Source organism: Pseudopipra pipra, chromosome 4 (genome assembly GCF_036250125.1).
Source record: "Pseudopipra pipra isolate bDixPip1 chromosome 4, bDixPip1.hap1, whole genome shotgun sequence".
Classification (NCBI taxonomy): Eukaryota; Metazoa; Chordata; class Aves; order Passeriformes; family Pipridae; genus Pseudopipra; species Pseudopipra pipra.
In genome coordinates, this window is record NC_087552.1 from 25,548,906 (window position 1) to 25,575,996 (window position 27,091).

The 27,091-nt window shown below is 38.0% G+C and overlaps 1 protein-coding gene across 2 annotated transcripts in view; it reads left to right on the top strand.

The window, feature by feature from the left end:
- The window catches only part of BANK1 (B cell scaffold protein with ankyrin repeats 1), a 138,078-nt gene extending 112,183 nt beyond the window's left edge, over window positions 1–25,895 (top strand). Inside the window, exons 8-15 of one of the 2 annotated variants that reach the window (XR_010430056.1) lie at window positions 468–564; window positions 2,626–2,928; window positions 5,719–5,997; window positions 15,980–16,048; window positions 16,907–17,088; window positions 18,753–18,816; window positions 23,332–23,381; window positions 25,443–25,895. Coding sequence is in view for 1 of the 2 variants with exons in the window: in XM_064652000.1 (XP_064508070.1) it covers window positions 468–564; window positions 2,626–2,928; window positions 5,719–5,997; window positions 15,980–16,048; window positions 16,907–17,088; window positions 18,753–18,806 (984 nt within the window). In the remaining variant the exon portion in view is untranslated. Of the gene's footprint in view, window positions 1–467; window positions 565–2,625; window positions 2,929–5,718; window positions 5,998–15,979; window positions 16,049–16,906; window positions 17,089–18,752; window positions 18,817–23,331 lie in introns of both variants that reach the window. The other variant, XM_064652000.1, reaches the window with a different exon arrangement.
- Window positions 25,896–27,091: the final 1,196 nt, after the last annotated feature.

Here is a 27,091-nt window from a genome sequence, read left to right on the forward strand (position 1 = left end):
CACACACGACTTTTGGTACCAACCGCTGGGATACAGGAACTGTTTGTAATGAGCTCTCCAGAGATTTCTTGCACTGTGTGCACCCTTGAGCTATTCAGTCATGTCCTATGGACTTTGTGTTTTTCTGTTACTGATCTTTCTCATTACCTATGAGTGCTTCACAGCTGGGAGCAAACTTGGAAACTGTCTGGACAGCCCAGTGCACTGCTAGGTAAAGATGAATTAGCGTCAATCCTTGCTGTGCAAACTTGGTATCACTTCATGGCAGAACCTTGTGTCCTTTATATGTATTGAGATACGTGTGTTCCGTTTGCCAAAACATGTATATCATTACACAGTTGCAAATGTACAATGTTTCTGTCTCCACTTTCCTCCTAGTAGAATGTTGAATATTATATCAATAGCAAAGTGTGAAGGTAGGAGATGATGTCACTAAAACAAATATCCTTCTTTATTTTTCTTTGTAGATTAATGCAGCAAATAATTTCACCGGTTGCAGAGAGGAAGCAGAAGACAGTAACACTTATGAGCTTATGTTAGGCTTGGAAACTCAACCAGCCATGAGTAAGTCATGTTGTTAGACAGTTTTATTGGGTTTTGTATGTGCTGTATTAAGCGTTTGAAGTTATGGACAGAAAGGGCAAATTTATTCTAACACTTTCAACTTCCACGTGTTACTGCAACTTCCAGGGAAGGCAGATGTCCTAGGAGAAGGGGAAGGCAGTTGAGGGATTCAGCTATGATAACAAAGTTATCGCTCAGTAAGAGAGAACTCAGTGCAACCACACCTCCTTGTACATTCTGGAAATTTATCATCTCTACTCTGAACCTTGAAAACAGCTGAATTCTCCAAGTTCTCAGAGAACAGCCTTCAGATAAGGGGAGGCACTGCCTACAGGTGCAGTGAAGTCCTGTATGGAGGCACAGACAGTTGATGTTTTGCAGCTTGATGTTCATACTTCTAAGCATAGATTGTTGACAAGCTTATTGATGATCTGTGGTCATATACATTCCCCTTGAAAACTGCAGACAAAGTTGCTTATTTGCATTTACTGATAGCATATATTTTGCATATATCTTAAGAGTATCCTGGATCTATAATGCTAAATTTTATTCTCTTTCTATCTTGTTGAAAATTTTATCTTTTTAACTGTCTCATACATATGAAAAGGAAGTTTCTTATTTGCTAAATTTAGGCTGGTTGCTTTAGCACATATAGGTGGATGATAGACACTGGAGAAAAACAGGTTAGCTCTGGTAGGTTTTCCAGTGTCTCTGTCACACTGTATATGTGGACACATGGAAGAAGAAAACAAATTGTAACAGCTGGCCACGTTAGCCAGCTAAATGCCCTAACCTCACATTTGAATCAATGGTGAAAGGCAGGCATCACCAAAGGATAACGCAGAATGGAAACCTACCTCAATGGTTCAGTACAGTCTGATGATGGACTTGTGTAGTTACTCTATTATGTTACTGATCTTGACATAGGAGTTTAAAATGTACACTTTCACATCCCTCCACTGTATTCTTGTTCTGTGGTCCATGGGCCACTAAAGAAAGAATCACAGAACTGTGGAATCAATTAGGTTGTAAAAGATGTCTGAAATCATCAAGTCCAATCTATGATCCAGGACCATCCTGTCAACTAGACCATGACACTGAGTGCCAGATCCGATCTTTTCTTAAACACTTCCAGGGATGGTGACTCCACCACCTCCCTGGGGAGCCCATTCTAGTGCCCAGTCACTCTGTGTAGAACTTCTTCTTAATGTCCAACCTAAACCTGCCCTGGTGCATCTTGAGACTGTGTCCTCCTGGCCTATTGCTGGTTGCCTGCAAGAAGAGGCTAGGTAGTTGTAGGGAGTGATGAAGTCTCTCCTGAGCCTCCTTTTCTCTAGGCTAAACAGCCACAGCTCCTCAGCCACTCCTCATAGGACCTGTGCTCGAGTCCCTTCACCAGCCTTGTTACTCTTCTTTGGACATGCTCCAGGACCACAACATCCTTCCTGAACTGAGGGGCCAAGAACTGGACACAGTACTCAAGGTGCAGCCCCACCAGTGATGAGTACAGGGGCAGAATTACTTCCCATGTCCTGCTGGCCACACTGTTCCTGATACAGGCCAGGATGCCACTGGCCTTCTAGGCCACCTGGGCAGAGGAGCTCTGTTTCTACAGGTGTACAGTCATGTCTCTCATGGGCAATGTTTATTTCATTTTAAGGAGAAAGCACCCAAAACCGCATTGTGTAAAAACAAGTACCACAGATATGTGAGCTGTGGCTTTATTTTGTTAAGTGTTGCACTGTGCTGCATTGAAAATCAAGTAATACAAATTATGCAGGCAAGGAGAGTATGTGATTTCATTCTGACAGCAGCTCTAGAAGAGTTTAACATTGCACGCACGAAGATGGCATGTATCAGAGTAGCAAGGTACAATGAAAACTTCCACTGTTCATTTGGTAAATATTTAAAAAGCTGTTCACTGGCAGTATGTATTTGACAGCTTTTCTACTGTATCAGTTCATAAAAGTTTTATTAGCCATTGTGTTGCTTCTGTGGGAATCCTTGAAACAGGAAATGTTTCCAGATGGCAAATTTTAAATGAAATAATGCATTCTTTAGTATTAAAAACCAAGCAGAACCCGGGAGATCAATATGGAATTGGATCGAGATGCCAACACAAAGCTGAAGTGGATGAGGAAAAGAAAGATGATGTAAGAGACAGCAGAGAGGAGACAGAACATGAAGATCAAGAAGAGGAGGAATCATATAGCTTTCACAACAGTCCTGACGATTTGTATGCCAACATACAGGATGATCTCAAAGAGAACAGAAGAGATTGCTTTCTCTGTAAGAGGCCACCCCCTCCTCCCCCTCGAAATCTGCCTGGCATCCTAAGACAGGACAATCTGCACAAATCACAAGGTACAGTCTTGGGAGGAAAATAAGCCCAGATACAAACATGTGCAAGTGCAGACTATGCGCTGCTGCAGAGATTACATATGATCACTTGTAGCTAGGCAGTATGGCCCTAATGCTGCAAAGCAAGCATGTGCATATGCACTTTGCTGCATCAAGATGTTCATGAGCAGATCTGTCAGGTAATACATTGGTATGGGCTGTTGGGTTCATGTTTTCCTAACTATGCCTGTTTCAGAGAGCTGCCAAATAATGCACTGGATTTACAAGAGAGGCTTGAAACAAAAGATTGAGCTTGTATTTTTGTCAAGTTGCCTTAAGTATTTACCATTTTAAAGCATTAAATACTATCTTGATTTAATATAGCTTGGAATTTCACAGGTAAAAGTAATAGAAAGGGACCATGTAGAGAGAAGTAATGTAGTATTTTCTTATATTTTAGCTAATGTTATAGTTAGTTAGAAGTAAAAAGCTATATTGTGTTGCAGATTGAAAAGAAAGGGAGAAATTCTGACAGTGAATTAAATGCTTTCCCTTTATCTTTTTTTCTAATACTTATTCCCCAGAGAAAAATCTAAAATTTTGTGTTGAGTTTGGTGAAAGTGATGAGAAGCCCAAAATGCTATTTGCATCTGTTTCAAAAGGGATGATCGTCAATTTTTCTCACTGAGAAAATAAGTATGCAAAATAATCCAAGCTGAAATACCAGACTTAAATAGGGGGAAAAAACCTTCTTATTTGTTGTGGACACTACTGATTAGTGTGCACACAAACTGCTTCTCAGTTTCTCCACTGCTTATAACCGTTAACTCTGTTTTCAAATGTGGTGTAACCTATTAGAGTCTTAAATTACCATCACCAAGCACTCTGAAGTTCACATAATTAGACAGAAATAGCTCTCTAGTCTTATAGCATGCTATAGGTAGAATTTTTCCTGTGTTCTGCTGTCCAAGAAAAAGCTGGCTACATGCAGGAATTGTAGGAGAATTGTAGGTGAATTGTAAGAGAAAGAGGGGCAGAATAAAATTAATGCTAAAAATCCGTTTTGCTTCCCACAAAATACTCAACTGGAGCTATATGTGTGTATAAATGAGGGGTCAGTTTTGGCATGCAGGATTTGTTAGTGTAGGTTTGGTATAAATGCCTGTTTTGGAATAGGTGTTACATGGCTATACCATCAAGTAGTAATGTGACCCTCTCTGCCAAACACCACCTATCTGTGTGTGGGTACCAGCAAAGAAAGTTTCCTGGCTTTGTAGTGTCCTGTGCTGAATCCTGTCCTAGTAAAGCAGAGTTCATTTGAAAATGCTCCTGTGTGAAGAGTTCATTTAAAACGTGCTCTGAATTTTCCTATGTTTAGCCATAAAACATGACTGGGGAATGAGTTATCAGGATTCCTCTAAATGAGGATGATCCTTGCCTTCAAAGAGGAGCTCTAATGAGTCACTGCTATGTATTTGCAGTGAGCCGCTTGCTTTAGGAGTTGCTGTGGAGTACTTCAAAGGCAAGTCCCCTTTTCTTCAAGTTTGTGTTTTGGCAGTGGCCTGAGAGTGCCCCCTGTGGGAGTTAAAAAAAAAAAATGAATGTCCTACAGAGAAAGAAGCAGAACTTGTATAGTGACACAAAATATTATTCATATTAAATATGGCAGGTATATTAATCCCACTTGTTGTTTTAAACCATTTTTATATAATAGTCAGAATACATGTTGATATTCCATATTATTAATACATCCCATTTATAAATGATGCATCCCATTTACAAAGGTATCCCACTTTAAAAGGTTGTTTAGCTCCTCTGGACCCATAAATAGGTCATTCTTTAAATAGCAGCCAAACGATTGAAAACACCAGTAGTGACCACAGCCTAGTTTAGCAGATCCACATATGTACAGGCAGTAAATTACAACGCAAGGAAAAAATGAGTCAGTACAAGAATTCCAGGCAGGTCTACTGTTTTTGCAGGAAAGATGGGTAATCATCACAAGGAAGTTATAAACATTTATGGGAACACCAGCCTCAGTAACATCCTGTAACTCTTAGAAGTTTGTGGGGGTTTTAAAGACAAATCAAAGCAAATCCAGGTATCGGGAAACTCATCAATGCCTTTTAATGCTGTAAAATGTACAAGCTAAAGGAAAGCAAGTTCTAAGTAGTTGTACTATGAAATATATGAAATACAGGGAGTACAGAGAGGCATTTGCAGGTATTTGGGAGGTTTTTGAGTAGTCTTAGCACAGATTATAAGAGGTCATAAATTTTACCTACACTGTAAGGGGAATTTTTTTTTTTTTTGACCTTGGCCTACAGCACATCTTAGTAAAGCCCTCAAAACCATGTGGGACATTGAAGATGTAGGAAAGACAAAATCCAACATTTTCTAAGATAATTTCAGTTCTTAAGTCACTGTTGCAACAGGTAAGAAACAAAATGTTTTCCAGAATGCCAAGGGCCACAGGTGCCACTTACTTGGCTTCACCATGAAACAACATGTTTGTGAGAGCAACTGTGGCACTCTGTATTTCTTCAAATAAGTCCATTTATTTTGTGGCTAATAGCTAAGAATCTATGTTTGATAATCTGATGTGAAATCAGGAGGAGTCCCTGAAGTTGTAATTATTCCTTTGGGACATTCTCTCTCCTGAGTTACATGATCAGAAGCCTCTGAAAATCAGAGCACTTTAGTTTAGAAGTGAAATTAGGTCTCTGAGTTACTTTAGGAAACTTAAAGCTTTAAGATAAGTCCTAATCTCCTTTCTTTACCCTTTAAATGCAACGCAATTTCTTCCTTCTTCAGAGAGGAATTTAGTGATGGACAGGAACAAAAGAGAACATGATGATGGACTCAAAACAGTGTGCTACAGAGAAGACCAAGATACATGCGAGGAAGACAGCGAGGAGGAACACCCATATACTGCTGTGAAACTGGAGGAATCTGTGTATGATTTCATAGTGGGTGAGGAGGAGGAGAAGAGGAAACATTGCAGGTCCTTTATCGCGAACAGGCCGCCAGCCCCTGCCCCTCGTCCCACATGTTCACCAGTCAGAGAGGAGAACACGCCCTATATAGTCCAAGGTGAGCACTGCTGCTTTGTCAGTATCTTCTAGTAGAATGTAGACGTCTCTTCTGTTTGATGAATAACATTTTCTAAAAGACTAAGATCCCTGTTCTGTTACCTTCAAACCAACACATTGTTTGTTTCAGTCAAACTATTCTCACCCTTCAAATGAGCTGAGAACATCTCTGAGTGATGTTAATTTTCAGTTTGCATGTCAGATAGTATCACAATTTTTATTTAGCTTTTAAAAAATTACGAGAATATGAGGGAAAATTAAGAATCACTGAGCTAGCTGTGAGTGTATCTGTTCTAGCAGTTGCCTTTCGGTTTCTTTACTGAAATGATTTTACTTAATTCTGAGAGAGAAATTTCAGTCTTTTTTTTTTCTGATAAGAACAGTAGGGAGAAATGCCTGTGTGAGAATTCCTCTTCCAAATATCCTTTCTCCAATACAAAATGCTAGAACTGGCCACTGTTTCTAGGTAGGATCATTTATATTTCTAGCAGGAAGGATTATGTCCTTTTACCATTACTATGAAAACTGGGGAACGTTTTTGAGCTTATTCATGGAAATGTAAGGCTGGAAGGGATTTCAGGTATCTTTGCATTCCAATTCAAACTAAAGCCAAATTTCAAAGTAACAAAAGGAATTCAGTGAACTTACTGCAAAGATCTCTGTTTCAGTCCCAAAATCCATGCTGCCTGCATTTCCAGCCTCCTCTGCAAAAACCTGCCAAGGTATAAGAATATACATAAGAATAAAATGGTAGAAAAATAGGCTGACAAAGGACACCATTAGATTGCTTACTGCATGCAGTGCATGTTTTGCACTAAATCAGAATTAATACTATGCAAAACATTCCACCAAATACAGAGGAGCACCTCCTTTTTCATACCTGTCTCAGTCAGTGATTTCTTTTATTCTTCTTAGCTAGCTCTCTTACTCCAGGCTGTATAACTCCAGGGTAGGGCCAGAATGCATGGACTAATGTAGTCATCATTTAGTTGCTCTTTCTTCAGCATATTCAGGAGGCATGAGTATGAATTATTACAGTAGTTACAGTGTAACCCAAGAATGGATGGGTATAGGGGGCCTGTTACAGCTATAAAAGTCATGAAATGGCTGCTTTTACTGAGGTTGCTAGAGCAGCATCTCAAATCTTGGTCCACCATCATTATAGATAGACCAGTGATTTGAAAACCCTTAATGTGAGGGTGCTTTATTTGGGGGATTGCTTTTACTGTCTATTATTGCACTGGAGTATTTCTGCTTTGTCTCCTCTAACTGTTTGCTAAGGAAGGGATTATAAGTGGAACTGCTTTGGTGGGACTGTGGTTTACCATATATATATTTATATATACACACACCCACAAGGTTTTTACCTTTGTTTTTATAAGCAAGTAGTAGTAGACAAATTAGTTTCCTGTAGTTCTGTGAAATCAGCCCCTGACTCAAGTTCCTTTACTTACATAGAACATGAGAAAAGTAGAAGTGCTTCAAGAAAGCTTCAGCTGACCACTCAGGCCTCTATTTTGCCTACCTGTATTTCTGGAGTATTTTGCTCTCCTGTTTGTGCAGGGATTCCTGAGATAGCAAGTGACATTTCAGACAGAAGGAATATACCTTCTGGTAAAAGATTTTTCTTACTACTTGGATTGGCAATTTTTGTTCTTCTCCACAGTGGTTAAAAAATTCTTTATCCAGTCCAGCAACATCCCAGTTTCCAGTTTATTATATTAGAACTGCTTATATTCAGGGAAAAAAAAGGTTGCTTCATCTGTAAGAACTAGAAAATTTCGTTCTAGTCCATCATTAAAATCTGCATGTGTTTGTGGCCATTCCTTTGTAATTTAATCTAATCAGTGTAAAATACTCTAGCTAGTTAGTGCATATACACATTTTTCATCCCTCAAATAAATTGATGATACTTTTGGGTTTTATTTTCATATATTGTATTAAAAAGTGTATTACAGAAGAGGCAAAGTCAAATAATCAAAAGTTAGAATTGAGGTAGTTTTGCTCTTCTTTCACCCTACCACAAACATTGCAGTACAGTAATAAATATGCTCCTATTTATCACAGGTATTTTGTTTCATCTAGTGTTTAAAGTGGTTAAGCATGAAAAACTTCAGTGTTTTTTATTCCCATTTTGTTTAAAATATAATTCATTCCTGCCTTAGGTCCCACATTTCAGACCCTCCCGTTTTAAACCCTTTGATTTGTTCTCTATCCATTGAGGTTTTTGGATGCCCAATATGAAGTAACTAAGATTCTTGAGATTTAACAGCATTAGCTCATACTTTATTCATTCAAAGCCATTGATTTCAGTGGCCACTCAGAACTTCAGATTAAATCATTAGTGTGTCTAGTCACTACCCTGACATCAGGGACTGACAAGCTTGATTGCTGGCTTAAATGACATATCTGACATTATACTAGGGCTTTGTTGGAAAGAGAAGTCCTGCTCTGCAGAGCAAATTTTAGTTCCTTAGCTGAGGCATCCTCCCCTCCTCTGCATTTTCTCTTCATTTACTAAATACCTTTCAACTTATAAAACAAATAATTTAATATTCCTGTAAGAAACAGATTGTCTTCACTGCACAGTTCTGGTTGATCTCCAGAACCATTTCCTTCTGGTGTTTAGTAAGACACAGGTCCTGTGGAAAAATGGGATTAGAGACTGGAGCATGATGCACAGAGGAGGGCTGCATTAAGGCCACGCAGTCACTCACAACTGGATCCTCGTGTACTTTGGGAGTTAATGGAAAGAACAAGCTTCATGCCCAAAGGATTACAAGGACTGTTGTGATAGTGTCATACAGAGATGCAAGAGGAGGATTTCTTTTTATGTACCCATAGATGGGCTCGTTTATTGGAAAAAGAAAAAAGGCATTGCATAGCAGAAATGCCTTTTGGCTCTTGGATTGCATGCTGGTGACTACTTTTTAATTTATTTCTTAATATCTATCTGGACAAATCAAGTAGCTGAATTCCCATGAAGACTTTCACCACAAATTGAACAAAGGCCATGAAGTTACAAAAGAGTATCTTTTCCTTTAAGCAGAAGAAGTGGTGTTTCCATGAAAGTAGCAACACAGAAGAAAGCGAGCAAATAGCTTTCTTTGAAATAAGCAGCTTCCAAATACATGGAATCTCAAGTTTACACTGGGCAGAAAGTCTGCTCCCTGTAGATTACCCCACTTGGTGCTCTGCCGAACAGGCTAGGGAAACTGTTGATCTATGGAAAAAAAACATGGGACTTGACAAGCCAGTTTTTAGAGTCACTTTCAGAGTAAGAGCTACACTTCAAAACCTAGGCAGTAAACACTTGATGCAAGTTGTCATAACTGAACTACCACAATTTACAGTTTGAGCATCTGACTTGAATTTGCTGACAAATAAATTCTAGGAAACATGGGGGAGTTGAAAGATTTAAAATGTAAGTGTTCTAATCACTTTTACTCAGTTTCATTTATTCCATTTTCAAATTTTAATGAACATTCCAACTACTGTGCTGAACACTGGTAAACGTATACTGCATTTTTAACAATCAGAGAGTGCATTTGTTCTTTAATTTAGACCACTGCAAGAATTCTGTCTTCTGCATGAAAGGCTCGTCAACCAATGGAGCTGCAAATTAGTGCCAAATAGCTTGTTGTCCAGATGGTGTGCACTCTTAGTGTGCTCCCTTACCATTCCTCAGGTGCTTATTATTCCTCTGTAGATATTTCAGTGGTTCTTTTTAGTTGTGTGCTGGCAAAACAACTGTTAAATAAATGTATGAAGACGTTGTGTTTTCAGTTTAGACTGCAATTTTAATGTTCCCTATTGATACCAGATTTGATTGAGCTGGATACCAAAGTTACTGGTGTATTTGTAGGGCAGGTGCATGAGTTTATCTAATGCCCCCCTGCCATTTCTGAAGTCTGACCTACTAGGACTGCCTCAAGGTCAAGGATTACATTACTGTCCTAGTTTAATCATTTACCTCTTATCACAGACCCCTAGTATGAAAGGGTTCTCTGCAGCAAGGACACCTGTCCTACACCAGCATAAATAAAACTTCATATGCTATAGGCTTTGCTCCTTTGCAAACCTCTCACAACTCCCTGAAGGAACGTGTTACCCCTCTGTGCACTGAAAACATTTTATTATTTAAACATAGCTTTCTGTGGGACCTCATACTAGGGTTAAAAGTTAGAAGTGGAAAAGTATGTTTTCCAGTTACTGTTCCAAAAGAGAATAGCATTCTCAGTGCTCATCAAAATCACAGGGTATGCAGGAAAAGTAGCAGCCAGCGGATATTTTTAGGGAGGGAGAATATCTGACATACAGAATAGACAGCATAAACCCAACTGAAATGAATAAACAAAGTCCAGAACAGAACTGTTAATGTCTTGGAAACTTACCAGGCTGATTACTGGGAACTGTAGTGATCGCATCCTGAGTCAGTAATTCTTATTATGCCAATTGTTTAAATGCTCTAAAGCAGGGGTTTCCAAAGTGAAGCCTAAGAGCCTATGCAACACTGCAAAACATTTATGTCCCACAGAGGGATTTTGTAGTACTTTCCTACAGTGAATATAAAGTACTGCACTGCAGATGAATTTCATTATGTATTCCCAACTTAAGGATGTTTTTCCATGAATGACATGATACTAGGAAGCACTGTTTAGCTGGCTTTGAGTAGTTAGAGTGTTTTTACAGAGCTGGTTGGAGAGTGGTATACCAGCTTCATCCACTATATTTATTCAGTCAGATTTTTTGCTATCTTAACTTTGGTAGATTGAAGCACATACTGAATAAGGTGCACAGAGAGAAAAAATATTTATAGGATGCTGCCTGGTTGCAAACCAGATAGCATACTTGTGGTAAAAACAAATAAAGAGTCTTCCTTTTTTTGTTTTTCTGTGCTCAAGAAAAATGGGACTGAAGAAATATATTCAGGTTTTGTGTGCTGGAGCAAATACTCTTGAGTGTATCGCTAACGTCCTTCCAACTTCCATGATCCACTAATTTAAACTTCCAATAAGAGCAAAGGTGTGAGTTCTTTTCATTGTGTATGGTACAGCAAGTACTTTGACAACACTCTTTGAACAGCATCTTGAACTAACCACCAGTACCTATTCTTCTCACTCATTCTTTACCCCTTCTGTAAAAAAGAGTTCTGGTATTATTTTTATTACCTTGCCTCGGTGTAGGGGAGTCATCTCTATGCAATGAGATCTGTAATGACCTCAGGACCTCTTGAGGTCCCTCTGTGACCAAACTTGCTGAGATTCTAACAGATTTGAGCTTTTATGCTCTGCAAAATTGGGGAGAGAATTGATGGCGAACATTTGTTTATTTTTGGACTAATAATTTCACATTGTCATTACACTGTAATTCTTTTTAAAACCATTCTGCTATTGGTCTGAGAAAATGGGATTTTTCATTCTCAGTCAGCTAAGTAGCTGTGCAAGGTAGAGGCTGACAGTAGCCTGTGTAAGTTGTGATGAGTGGATGTGATGCTGTCACTGAAAAACTCAGGCAGCGTGCACTGGGCCACTGCAAGTAACAGTGACGTGGCAGTAGGATATTTCTGCAAGTGCATTTGATCTCACCTGGTCTTTATTCTGATGAAATGACTGTTATGTGTTATCAAAAATGTCTTGAGTGTCAGGCTGAACATTTAGACCAGATCAGAATTTCTGTACCAGGTGAGATGTGGTCACTCATTTTCTTGCACTTGTGCACTTAAAGCAGACTTTTTTCCTTTGCCTTGTCATGGTGTTACGTGCATTCAGACACCTATGCTGCCACGATAGGACAGCTTCTGGGACTTGAGCCTTTGTTCCCTTGCACTGTACAGCCATCGCTTCTCCACAATAATTAGACCAGATTCGTGAGGCATACTGATGCACTTTTGTTCTGTGCTCAGCTGACTTCTCTTGGAAAAATAAAAAAGTCTGTTTACAGGGCCCCATTTCCTTAGTTGATTTCATGTTAGGAGTCACTAGAATTTTTTTGTTTAATCTGAAATATGTGAAATATTTTGTGTAAGTTTTAGGAGTGGTTATTAGTCATCTTACAAAACTTACTGGTTAGCATTGGATTGATGACCTCTACCTAGTCCTCATGCTGAGTGCAGTTCACTTTGTTAGCAAACAAAACAGACAAAAGGAAAATGAAATCTAAAAGGATGGGAACAAATATCTGCAGAGTTCTCATCTCCTGAATAATAAGCATCATTCTACTATATTCCTTCCTTAGTATTCTCTGTGTATTTGTCATCCCTTGCTGTGCTACATCTAATTTACAATCTAATCCCTACCAGAAAAAAAGAACTTGCAAGTTTTATTTGCCTAGGTACTCTGCATACACAGTTTAGATGTTAAAATGTTTAAATACTGGGGAAAAGAATGGAATGGGCAAGGACAGGAGTCTCTACCTGCAACATATCCCAACTAGCAATTCACCCCTTCTTCTCTATTCTTCCATTAATCATTAATTATTTGTGTGACAATTCTAAAATGAATGAAGCAAAAACCTACTAAGAACAAGGAGGAAGCTTACAAGTTCGTCTTAATTTGCATCTGAGTTGATATGTGTTAATAAGTGGAACCCTAGTGTATTAATTAATTTGAATTATCACTTAGTCTTGTGTTCATATAAAGACTTTATTCCCCTGTATTTTGGTTTTGAATGTTTACTGAATAAAGTAGTCATGGTGATAGATAATTTTGTTTGGAACATCGGCTCAATGAAGCTGATGAATAAATGCATCTTGAATTTCCTAAGCAAGCTGAATTCAAAAGAGTGATATTTATTGATTGATTTTTTTTTTCCACTGTGTCTTTTCTCCTTTGTGTTTGTGCTACTGGAAGGGTGGACTAAGTATATAAGTATTAGGTATGATTAGCTCACATATTCTTCTAGAGGGTAGGTTCATCAGTCTAGCTTTGTTTGAATCATTAGTGCATAGTGGCAAACTGTTGTTTGATTTTTAGAGGTAATGTTGCCAATACAGCACATAGGCGATATCCCTCATAGTTTAGATGGGTAAAGTAAAATATAAATTAGAAACCATTTCTTGGTTGATCATTGCCTCCTAACTGATATGAGTTCTCCTCTCCCATGATCTAACTCCTTCCACATTTTGATTACCTGTGTTTCTAATTACATCACTAAGCAATTTTTGAAATGTCATAGTGCATCTGTGATTCCTTACTGTTACAACTTTGTGTTAGAAACTCTATTTATTCTGAAAATCAGATTCCTGTTCTTTTTGTCAACTAAAAGCTGTTGTAAAAAATTTCTCTCTCTCTCTCTAGACCCCTTATACCCTGCACAGTTTCTTGTACTATACAACACTGCTCTTAGTACAGAATTATACACAAGAGACTTAGATTTTAAGTGTTTCTAACCCTTCTGTTTGTGGTGATAACTATGAAAATATTAACCACATTTCAAAATCATAGCATTATTTACCTGCATGTGCAGACAGCCTGAAATAAGATCTGTAGCTAGTCTGATTGAGATGAAAAAGGCAATTCAGAGTTCCTTGGATCCCACTCACTTTCCAAGCCTTACGTTAAGGATTTTCCCAGGGTTCTGCATATTTGCCACAAAATTTGTGTTTTGTCCCACTTTTTAAATGTTGCTTTCTGGTTTCAAGTCCTACTAGAAAATACTGCAGTACTTTCATGCTTTCTGAGTTTGCTTTGCTGGAGGAATATTGAGGTTACATTACATTCCTAAAGAGCAATCTTACTGCCTAGGGCATAAAAATGTATTTAGGTCTTGCAAAAAACTTCATCTGTATCCTGTAGCAGCTGAAGAGAGGAGAGGGAATAAATGGAATTACTTATTAGTTCTCTTAGCCTCTTTTAATTCTGAGAAACTGCAAGGGAAGAAGAGATATGTTGTAGACAAAAATTATATAGCATATATCAGGTCAGGACATTTAATTTGTGGATTTTGACCTACAAGCGTCTATAGGTACTTTAGCCAGTCACAACATGATTAAAAATTCAAAAGGACTCTCTTTCTGATCACACAGATGTTATTGAAATGTGCACATTAAGTATAAAAGTATAAAAGAAGTACTATACCCTTTTAATCAGATTTTCTGTGCCTCTCTGCCATAGATTATATATATATATATAAAAATAAAGGATTGTGGAATTTTGACACTTTAAAAAATTGCTTTATTAATCCTGCTTTGCTGAAGGTATATTTACTTTATCTTCCATAAAGAAATAATGGAAGATGACCATTCCTGTGCAAGATGACCTGTTTCTTTTATTTAACTGCTGTATTCGAGTAGTTCATAAGAATATGGGAATGAAAGGGTGAATTGCCAGAGTCTTCCTTAAACCTATGGCAGTTGTACAGTGGAGTGTACCTGTCTTTCCAGGCATTCCAGAAACAGGCGTTTGTTTTCACTGACCTCACCCACACTGAATGCTTGCTGCCAGCTAAAATCATTCCAACAAGATGCGGCACGTAAAGTGGTTTTAATAGTTCTACTTTTCACTGGAGAAGTAATTCCATTTCTGATTACTCCAACACTGCAAAACTCAGCAGAAATTTCAAAGTCTATCAATTAAAGTGCTTTCTAATCAGGCGCACTGTTGAGTATGTCCCTTTTCCTTATGCAGTAAAATTCAGGCTGCCTGCATTATGTCTGTGTTCTCATTACTTTAATTTCATCTTTTAAAGGCGAATACTATTTCAAATATAGAAGAAAATACTGCAACCATATTTAGCAGGATACTTTGAGAATGACAGAAGAATATTACAAAAGTTAAAATCTGTCAGTATTAGGCTGAGCTAGGGACATAACATCATCAGCTTATGCTACCTGTGTTTTCTCTCTGCATTTAGGCTGAGAACTTTTTTAATGAACATCAAGTCCCTAGCTGTTTTCATTCATCATCACCTTCATACAAGCCTACGCAGGAGTTAGCATAAAAACTTTGTTCTGCAGTGTAGAAAACACACCCTTATGAATTGCTTCTTCCTCACCTCTGCATGCAGCATGTGCTGAGTTTAGGTGTCACAGTGGTCTTGATCATCCATTTTACAAGTTGCCGTGAGAGAAGGAGATGCATTGTACAAGGCAGCCCTGGGCAGGCAGACAAGGTGCAAACCAAGCTCCACTGGGTTTCCCTGGTCCACAGGAGCAAGAAGCCAGGACTCCAGGCTACCACGCCGAGCCTGTTCTGCTGCTTGAGCAGAGCTCCGTTGTACTGGGCCTCGGTCCCCAAGCAAATATTTGCTCCATTGAACTGGCACATTTGCTGCATTGCAGTGATGACAGAGGATTACTTAATTGGAAGGAATTATTCTAGATTGTCATTTGTTTAGCTAAAATCAGAACTGAGACTTAAGAGAAAAAGCTTGTGTGACAGTAGCTAAGTCAGAAATTCCCACTTTCTGGGTTTTACTGTGCTGCCAGCAAAAGTTTGACAGTAGCATTTTAGGGCATATCCAGGCTGGCTGTACTCTGGGCACTTAACAGGAATTGGGATGATGGGCTACACTAAGGAGAGTGATTGTGCTTTGCTGTTCCTAGGACTTGAATAAAATAGACAAAACTATACACATACTCTTTCTTTAGCAGTGTCATTATTCTCACCTGGTACTATTTGGTTTATTTCTGCCTTAGCTTTCCCCAAAAATTAATAAGCAGTCTACAGTAAGTGTCTGTACCATATGAAGAACTCTGAGATCTAGGTATTTCTTCTGAACAAGTAACATGTTAAGGTGATAAGTCCATTTATTTTCTTAAAAGCTTTTTGTCATGGTATCTATAATATCAGTAATCCTGCCATTCTGTGCAATAGAACAATTTTTCAAGTAATTAACATTAGACTGACAAGTGGGTTGAAAAGTACTGCTAGGCTAGAACAAAAAATTTATTCCAGCCTGCTTTTATGAGTCTACTTCCTTTGTTCAGAATGTGTGAAAAATTGCCATTTTTCAACTTCCTTGTATTCTTAATGTTGTTGCAGTGTTTCAGCAAAAGGCCACTCGAGTGACCAGTGACAAAAACAGGACGTATTGCGACGCTAAGAAGCACGGTACAGAATTTAATTTAGCTCTTTAACTGCCTTGATATTTTTCAGTAGAACTAGTAGAGATTTGCTGTGACTTGATTTTGGCTAATTTAGCATCTGTTTTGCCACCTGTGATTTATGTCCTTGATGGTATTGCAGCATTAAGAGATCAGATTAAAGAAAAAAGAATAAAAGTTATAGTCTTGTAGGAAAGATTTGTAGAGTCAGAGTTATTTCACATTTTTCTGTTTCCTTTCATTATTGTGATTAAAACCAAGAAAAGGAAAGACAGGAGGGCTCAGCTGTGCACTAATGCCAGCCATGGAAAGATGGCAATGTGGGGAGCAACAGTTCTCTCCTGGGTACCCCAAGATCCATGTAAAATTAGTTACCTGTGGCAATCCAGTTATTATTTGAGTTGCAGCACTTCAAAATGTTACTACTGTAAATTCCATTAATGGTACCCTAAAATAATTAACAATGTTGTGTACAAAATGAATGAACACTGAGTGAAAATATTTCCTCCTGCTTCAGTTATCAAGTAGCAGGTCAGGATTAAATCATATAGAGCAGCATGTAATCACTAATTTATTAGTACTGGGGAACTGCAGTGAAGTTGGAGAGGGAATGAGAAAAAAGGCACTGTGGATATTTTTTATGTCTTAACATAGCAACAATTTCCTTTAAAACGTCAGTACTCTAGCTGTAGTGGTAGAAGGAAATGTAGTGCTAGAGGGAAGTTCTTGTATGAACCAACACTAGTGGAGAATCCATGGACCAGGGTAATATGTTTAAGATGCTGCTCTGCTGCCAAAGAGTAATGGTAGAATCCTCATTGATTTGTTGCATTTTTCATTTCTCTCTTTCTCCATTTTTTTGTAGCACATAGAGGCCACACTGACACAGCAACTTACGGCATCATGAAACACAACCTCCCTGCTGAACAGGAAGAACTAATCCACTTGCAGGAACAGGTGAAAAAGGGGGCAATTTCTGTGGATGAAGCCCTGGACAGATTTAAATGGTGGCAGAAGGAAAAAGAGAGACTACAATCCACTCAAAAAGTATGAATCTGAAATTTGTTTCTTGACAAGAATCTTGATCAGAAGTTCTAGAAACAAAATCTTGTGTTTTGGCTCCTATATGTGAGGTCAGAAATAAGAGTCAGCTCCCAAGGAGCTTGTTGCTTATGGTTCTGAATTTACTAGATACACATTTTCACTGTTGCTTAATTACTTGAGAGACTTCCTGAATTTACTTTGCCTGACTTCAGGTGCCGTTGCCATTGGTTAAAATCCCAAGTTAAATATGTTGGTCTTCTAAGACCAGCAGTTTCTGTTTGAAACTGCTAGGTGATGCTTAGGTCTCTGCATCTTTCAGGAAACCACGAACCTTATGTAACCAAATGAGCTGAATGTGCTATTGAGCAGTGTCAACTAACAGAAACATAACTATATCAAGCATACATTTATTACAGTCAGTTAATATATACCAACTTACACCAGGCTTATGCATATCTGAAAATGTTGAATATACTTAGTGGAATTCAGAACTGTTAACAATCCTCTTCAGCTCCTTTGTATTCGATGTATGGAGTAAATTGAGGTGCACAAAAACAGGATTTACAAAAGCCCACACACTGAGTCACTGAAAAAACTGCATCAAAACTGCAGGCTATGGAGAGGAGGTTTGTTAATTACTTCTAAAAAGACACATGGAGGAAGAGGTTATGCCCTCATTTTATATGAAGTCATGCATTAAGAAAAATATTTTTTTGTTATCATTTGACTCATTTAGTAGAAAGAGGAAAACCAAAGCTAGTCTGCTACTTTGCAGAGTGAGAGAGCTATCAGTTGCTGCCAACAAGGAGAGATTAAATGCTCTTTGTGTTTGCATCTACTGAAGAAATAGTCTGAGCTTAGTCATCACAGTGGAACACTTAATGGCAAAAGTGCAAGGGCCTAGAAGAGTTTAGCAGCCTGGTTCCTGGGCTGGGCACCAGGAGCGTGGCACTAGCTGTTCGGCAGTAGTGCAAGAGTGTGGTGGATGCCCCTTTCCAAATCCATCTGCAGCCAAGCACACAGATGAATTGTGGATATTGTTCTATCAGTCAGGAGAATTTCTCGTGGAGGAAGATGATATCTAATCTCTGCCATTATAGCAGCACTAAGGTATAAGTCTTTTTTTTTTCTTTGTAAACTATAAGATGGCTGTATTTCAAGAAGGATTTACTTGGCCTGTTTTTACTGCTTCAGAGAAAAAACTACTTTATAGTGGTCATTTATGCCCTGCACTGCACGTGTGACTTCTCTTTGGTTTTGTTCCTTTTCTTTGGTTTTGTTCCACAGAAAAGTCTTTTGTTATTACCCCTCTATAAACATGGTGAATTTACTTCATGCTATCACTGCAGTTGTCTGGTCCTCACTTGGATTTTTGAAGAAAAATATCTTTTCCAGAACAAAAAACCACCAGAACCCCAAGTCTCAGTAATCTAATACCAGAATCAATGTAACTTACTGATGGTGGAAACATCCCACAAGACTTAAGTATAAATGCTAAAATTACCATCATAAACATTTTTCAGCCTTTTAAAATTATTTTCCTGGAGAGAGAAGCTTGGTGTTCAGAATGCTAAAGAATTCAGCTTTTTGTAGTCACTCGTTATTTTTACCGTAAACTTCCATTACTGTTTTCTGCTGCTGGTTTTATGCTTGTTTTTTACTTAAAGGAAAAAGTGCATCACCCTAGAGACACCACTATTGGAAACAGAGAAGAAAATTAAAATCTGAATGGTAAGTTGCATTTTTTCTGTCTTTTAGAACTCTGAAACCTTGAACTGTAAGTATACTGCAAAGGTCCAATCCAAAGCCTTTTGGATCAGGCATTGAATTTGTAATGAGCGTTTTCTGTATCTGACCACATTTAAGTTATGGTTGCATAATCAGGCCTTCAGCAGAGTCAAGATTTCATCCCAGAGACAAACTCACTGAGAGTTAATGGGGCAGAAAATTTACCAAGTATCTGTAGCTCAGCTTTTCTGTAGCCCATTTCCTACTGCATCATCACAATTAGGGTTGATGGTTTCTTTAGAACAATTTGCTTGATGACTTCAATATTTTATTTGTAAATCAGCCATCAGTTGGCACTTGCAAATTCTTGATGAACTTTCCACTGCTACAGCAGTTTTTATGAGTATTGTGAGTCATTAATTAAAAGTGCACCATTTGTCATTCAAGATGCCTTTTTCCGTTTGGGGGGAAAAATGGACTTTTGGGGTTGTCCTGTGTAGGGCCAGCAGCTGGACTAGATGATCATTGTGGATGCCTTCCAACTCAGGATATTCTATGATTCTTTGTGATTGAATGTCATCTGCAACAGTATAAATCATCTTCATTTCCTATAAACTGTTTTCTCTTGTTGTGAAAAGATTGTATTGAGTGGTATTGATTTTAGGCCTATGATTTCTGTAAAATTCACTACATATGCTGAAACGAAAGTTAGTGTTTCTTTTTTACATTGGACTCAGTACCATTTGTATATTGCTATTTAAAATTATCACCTAAATGTGTTATTTTGTTACTGCAAAAGAGAAAAATAATCCACAGTACTGCTTTCATTATTCTCTTACACATTGTTGTATTTATATGGACTTGTGAGATACTGCAATTAAATAAGGGAAAGCTGCCCAGTGGCAGCTTTGCAGTCCAGATATTTCAGTGTTAATATCCTCTGTGGCTGGTAGGGGTGCAGCATCAAAAGCCTTCACAAGGCACTCAGAACCTGAGGGCTTGGGGTCACTGCATTTGTACCTACAGCCTGTTTTCTGTAGGCAAGGCAAAGCTCATGTCAATATGGAGGTGATTCTTGGAAAGTATTTGTCTGGGTTTTTTTAAGGCCAAATCTGTCCTGCCTCTGTAGCTGTCCTCCCTCCAGAGTTCATTTATTGAATTATATCAGCAGAAATGTAGTATCAACACCAGAATTGTAAATTTTGTGAAATTATCCAATAACTCAGATAATGATCACTATGTTCCCTTCTGATCTTAACCTCTTTGCCCTCTGTTACACTGTCGATGTCCTGTGTCGCATATAAATCAGCAGCTTAGTGCTGCAGAAATACAGTGGGAAGAATCATTATGGAGGCCCCTGTCTTGTCCAACACTGCACTTTACTATCAGATATTTCAATGCTTGAAAATGAGGACTTCCTCTACAGCTGGAGGCATAGTGAGGGCAAGAATTAAGAAGGATGTCAGAAAACTAATACTTAAGTCCAGACAGAAATACATTGCCTGAAACAAAAATGAAAATTACTTTATTTTCTCCTTCAAAGGTTGTAAGGAAAGCAGACCAGAGAGCATTAATTTGAGAGACTTTTTTTTTCACATGCCATTTAATAAAGCAGGATATATGAATGTTAGCAGTCCTTAGGTATGTTTCAAGAATTCTAGTTTTTACATCTGTATACAGACTCTCCATTCTGTACCTTTAAAAACATGGGCCTCCCTCTCCTGATTCCATGTTTGAAATAAGGGTTTGCATAGTCTTTTTCGCAGACAGTTTTTGAAGTCTTGATTGAGGATTTAAAGAGATCACATCAGAAGCCTGGTAGGAAAGGAATTTGCTTTTATTTTAATGAGAAAAGAAAATATCTCTTATAAATTAGTGTGGAACATAATTTTTAGTTTCTTGATAAGTTTGATCTTGCTTCCCTGTAATGAAAGTTATTAATGAGAGTGGCACTTGGTTCAGTCTTCCATTATAACATTTGATGCTATCGCAAAGTTCACATCTCCGTTTGCAACAGTTTAATATATGACTGAATAACACCCCCAAAAAAAATCAACTGCAAAGCAAAAAGTTCTGCCACTCTTGGAGCGAAATATCTACAAAAGCCTATTTTAAGAATAACTAAATAAGGCCTGGAATGTTCATTTGCAGAAGGTAGAGGCACAGACAATGGTTTATCTCAATACTGTATAATATGGTCTGATCCACAGACATTGATAATATCTTCTCTTTTTTTCCAAGAAAGTAAATAGGATGTTAGCCAGCAGAACAAAACCAATAAAAACAAATAACTTTAATAAAATTTCAGGGAAATACATAAAAGATTTGTGGGGAAAAGGCCCATTTTGAAATTTAAGTAGCCGAGATTTTTTAGGGTGCACCACCAAAGTAGCCTGTTGCCCATGGGAAACTATCTGTAAGCAAGGCTCACACACTAATTGGAAAGCTGCCTTGCCACTCCTGAAGTACTATGGAGTAGGAGAGACAGCAGAGTGGAGAGAACAAGAGAATCAAAGGTTTGAGAGTCTTGGGTTTGTGCGTGTCCACTAAGAAAATGAATGGCAGCAGCTGAGACAGGATTTATGCAAGGATTATTAGACAAGTTTCTTTTAAAGTCTTAAAAAACAATGCAGCTTCCACATGCATTCCAGGTCTATACTTATTAGCACATAGGCATCATATTGTTTTTTAAACACTTCTGTCTGCATCATTGGCCATTTGAATTACCTGTGAAAATGAGATTTCATAATCTGCCATCTATTGCACTTGCATTGTGGCACCTCATGTGCTACATCCCACGGATTTTGTCATCTAGCATCTAAAAATATGCACAAGATTGCAGAAACTACGTAAGATGGTTTTCATTGCTTGTAGTGAGCTATCCTCTCATAGCTGATCTCTATAGAACCTCGAACAAGGGTTTGAAGGTCTTTAGGAATGCTTAGTAAAGAGTAAGATTCCTCATCAAAACTGGGAATGACTGATGCTCTATTCTCCACTCTTGACATAGCAGCAAGAACTGATTAGTAGGTGTCACTGCTTCATTACTAGATAATGAGCAGCCATCAAAGACAAACTATAACTCAGATGGATTTCAGAAGACAAATACTGCATTAAACAAATGCTAAGCTTGATTTACTATTGTTGTTGTTTTGTTGTTATTTAAATGCCAGCAACTTATATAATAGTTTTAAACGAAGGTAGGTCTTAGAAAAGACTAAATGCAAGATAAGTGGCCTGCTGTGGAAGGGTCAAAGCTTTTTCCCCAGGGATCTCAACTTTAACCATTTATTTCATAGCTGTTAAAATCAATAGGTACTTACACTGAAGTGGCCTTCATACTCAAGGACAGCTTTACTAGCTGTTGCTATAGACTGTTTAATACTGACCCACTCCTGTAAGGCACTATAAGTAACCAGGTCATCCACTGCAGTAAAGGCATCCTCCACAGAACTTCTTCTTCCAGATTTTGATTTCCAAATTTGCAGATGCCCAACCAGCTGCCAACGACCAACTCTCTTTCCCAGCTTCATCCCAAAAAAACCATGCACAATGCACCTTTTACGAACTGGCAGTTTATTGATTACATTCACTATCCTAAATGTCTGGCTTCATTCCTCAGCCCTCATCAGCACCTTGTTTTTAATCCAAGTTGCTAATAGATTGCTTATTCATCAGTTGATACCACTCCAGCTTGCAGGTTGTGTCTGAGTAGAGTTCTTTGAAAACCCAAAAACCAGCACTTAATTTTGGGCACAATAACCAGTTTCTGTTGTCTCTACTAGGTCAAAGACCTTAATTTTGACATTTGAATCCATGGGCACTCAAACTTCTTTAATCAGCCCAGTTAGCAAAGTTAAAATAACTTGGGATCCTGAAGCACATACAAGCTTTTGTATATGTGGAGAGTGAGGAAGTCATAGAAAAGCATCTTTTTTCTTCATTACCTCAACAGTATGCATTTCAGTCAGGACCTCTAGTCTTTAAAATACTTACTCATTGGTAGTTTACAATAGCGTCCATTGGACTTGTGAAGCTACACCTTTAGCCTGGCTTACTTCCAATTTCTTAAGTATTTTGTAGCTTCACATGATGCTCAAACTTAATATCAAGAAAATAACAGAAATCAGTTTCCTGCCTGTTTGTCACTGAGTCAGGTGTTCAAGAGGCAAGCTCACAGTCACACTGTTGACTGAGGAGTTCACCAAGGCAATGAATATTTGTGTACCCCTCAGCCTCTCTTAATTGCCACTCATAAAGACCAGACAGCTATTGGGAGTAAGATTTGTACAAAATCCGCCTCATGTCATTCTCCCACACAACACCTGCTTATTTTTATTGATGTCTCTTGCTCCCCTGCTCCCAGGGACATGTGTTGTCTTCACATTTGAAGTAAAACAAATAAGAAATAACTCATCCTAGGTATGTATTTTCTGAAGTATTCAACTTTGAAAGACTTTGTGCACCAACCTAACTTACTGATATAAATGACTGTTGATTGCATCTATTTCTTTTCAGTCTTCAACTAAGAGCCCAACAGACAAGGAACATATGCCTAATTAACAGAGGTAAGAGCACATGTGTGAATGTGTGCCACACACACTCCCACAGACATACGTTATTTGTCATGGAAACTAATGCTTGTGGAAGTACTTTCCATCAGAGTGCATTTATGTAATAATAGAATGGAAGCGCAGCTCAGAAGTTCTGATTTCACAAGATAAACCATAATCATCACAGTCTGGTTTGTCCTAGAACTTTTTATCAGGTATCAACATATTCATGTTTACTGCAGGGCAGATTAGCAAGCAGTTTAGGCACTTAGCTAACTTGTGGGTGCAGTTGAGAGTTCCTGTTAGTTATTGCAACTAATGCAGTTTATGCAGCTAAATGCTGTATTAGAGTCTAGTCCTACATACTGATTTCACATGCAGATTCAAACATATTGAATAAAGTTGAAAGCTATGAATGCAAGGATGTGTCCAGATGAAATTCTTGTTTTTCTAACTCCTCTAAAAATAGTCATGCAACCTTTCTTATGCATGGAAGGATGACTTGCATTAAAAATTCAAGGCTAAGAGCAAGGATGTCAGCATTCTGTTAATGTATGTGAAAATCTTTTCCTTGAGATGTTTACCCAGTTCCTAGATTTTCTCAGGCACTGAAATTTTTTGGTTTCTTGATCTCTGCAAGAACAGTCTGTGCTGAACAGGTTCAAAAGTTGAAGTTTGATTTTCTTCTTCAGTCTACTTTCCTTCAGATGAGCTTAGGATCTGAAATTTTTGAAACTGAAGTGTAACATTTTAGGTACGAGGAGCATTTGTGATTTTGCATTATTAGAGTTTCAAAAGGGATTAAGTACTATTTGTTCACGGTAGCAAAATGATGCCGTTTATTCCTTGAGAAAAATGTCATTTTAAAGGCTTTGTTAGCTAAGTTACTTTGATTCAGTTTGCCTCTCCAACTTTCCCAAGTCAGGGGATGCAGTGTTGCACTGTTATGGTGGGGAGATTTTTGGTACTGAAAGAGGATTATCTTCAGTGAGGTCTCTTCTGCCACCCTATTCTCATGTAAAGGAGTGGGCAGTTGCTTCTTGTGAGAACTGTGTTTCCATGTCTCATTTCTGGAGCCAGCTGCCCCCCTGCTCACAAGAGCACAGTGTCCACACTATAAAACACTGGGTATTTCCTCTGCTGCTGCTTATCCTCTAAATCACTTGTTCATGCCTTCCTCTTCCAAATTTCTCATTAAAACAAAAAAATTAGTCTTATGATACAAGCTGAGAATGAAAAATTATCACTCCTTCAAGAGCCAGTTTAACTTCTACATGGGCATTCCTAACAAAGCTGTTTCCTTGAGTGGAGATGAAGTCACCTACACTTAATGAGTAAAAAAGCTTTGAATTTCAAAAGCTCCAAAGCTGGGGAAAACTATTACAAAAAAAAACCAACAAAAAAAAAACCCCAAACACCTGGGTAATAACAGAGATGCTTATAAATTTCAGATGGCTAAAGTGAGATGAATCATGTAAGGGGAGATAACCTTGGGATCAGAATAGGTGATGTCTGTCACCTTTAGAAAATCATTATATGGGAGAGAGAAGGTGAATTAGATGTGGGAGAACTTGCAAATACAATTTATCCAGCACCTTCAATCAATTTTGGTTTTGAATTATCCACATCAAAGTCCAAGGTTCTCTGCTTCTGCAAATTACAGCCTCTCTACAGCTTTCTTGCTATTTTCTGTCTTCATATTTGTTCGGAGAGACCACTTTTTTAATGACTAATTGCAGGGAGATTTTTGAGTTTTTGATTGTTACAAAAATTGCAGATAAACATTAAAGACCTACCTTTCTATTGCTAATATTTTGACCCTCCAAACAGATGAGTCTCCAGCTCCAGTGCAAAGTTCTTAGCTTCTCTTAGCTCATGCCTACCCATAGATCATCACATTTTCCTTATGCAAGGTGGGAGGAGGATAATGGAACTGATATCCAGTTGGTGGATCTGAAGGAATAGACTGGTTTTGATTCTCTCATACTCATTTCAACAAACACAGCCTTTGATCTATTTCTAAACAAACATGGCCCAGTCTGTTGAATAACAGACATTTTTCATTATTTCTTATAGTGCAACTCTTCAGACAGCTGCACATCACTTTCCTCTGCTTGGTATCCCACACGTCTTCCAGCTGTGCCCTGACAGCCTCAGGCTCCAGCCCCTCCTGCTGCAACACAGAGGTGTGATCATTGACACTTTCAGTATCTTGGAATCTCTCGCCTGGGCCAACTCTAGAAGAAGACCAGTATCACTAAAGCAAAATTAATAAGATTTCTTGTAAAGTCAGCACTGAATTTTACATCTTTCCTTTGCCTTTTTTTTTCCCCCAAGATGACAGCTGAAAATTTATATAAATATGTATTGCGTGCCTTGGTTAATAATTTTTTAAGTCATTTCAATTTTTCTATCACTCTTCATATTTGTTTAAAAGTAGATTTTATGCACAGAAGAGGAATATTGTGAAAAGTTATGAAGATTGTAACATGATAATAAATAAAATTTCATTTTTACTTTTTGTTAAAACATTGTTATAGTAACTTTGTATAAAAATTTGTCTTTCCTGGGAATAACAATTGTACTCCATCACTAGCTTAAATAGTTGTACTCACAGTAAAGATAATTTCTTAAGCCAAACTATGTAAATCAGTACTAATTATCTGCTAATGCATTAAAGTGATTACAAGAATTTGGCTTACAAGGAAATTATGTTTTGTTTAGTAAGTTGCCTAAGGTAAATAATATCCAAAACAAACCCAAAACACTCTCTACTGCATTAACACAGCAAAAGTAAAGGAATAAATGTGGTTATTAGGTATTAATGGTCTGCATTCCCATAGTGTTATTCTACAAAATTTAAGTGAGGATGTGATGATATGAGTATGCAAGATGACTTGCCCTATTTTTTGCACAAAAAAGAAAAAACCGCCTAACTGTAAATGGATTTTGCTCCTTAACTACATGTTAATGTGACACCCAAATTTGGAAGAGGGGAGTGGATTTGATGATCGAGCCCTCAGGGCTTATATTATTTTTCAAATTTCAATAAATTATTTGCCAAGTGAACCATTAGAAATAAAAATAAGCCAAAAAAGATGATGTTGGGATTTTAAAATAATGACAGAATCTTGAAAGCATCTAGATTTAGACTAATTAAAAATCTATTTTCTATTTTAAATGGGTTGATTAAACATTTTCAGGAAATTATCTGTTCTCTGGGGGAAAACCCACATTTCTGTTAAAAACACTCCCACAAATACTGCAGATGTGTTGCTATGAAGTCATAAATATTCAGTGACTGCTGTATTAGTGTGGCAACATGGCTTTGTGTTCCATACTGAGCTATTTGAACCACAGCAAAAGCCTTGAAATGTATTATGTATTCCAGAGCTGGAAATACAGTCAGTGCCTATGAACTGAGGGGCATGAGACTGGGCAGGAGAGAAGCTGTGATGTTTTAAGACTTACCTGGCCATCTGGAAATGGGAGTAGGGAGAATTATTTGGAAATCTAAATAAGTATAAGCTGTTATTTTCCCTTGAGAGGTCCCTGTTTCTCCCTATAAAAACATTAATGTTTTTAGAAACCTAGTTAGTCAGTGTATCCCCTAACAAGCATTCCTGAGAAGCCGACATGTAAGTGAAAAGAGAATACAAATATGAAAGGGTTCTTCATGTCGGTACCTGGTGTCTTTTCTGACATTTGTGGCTTGTTTCTGTAGC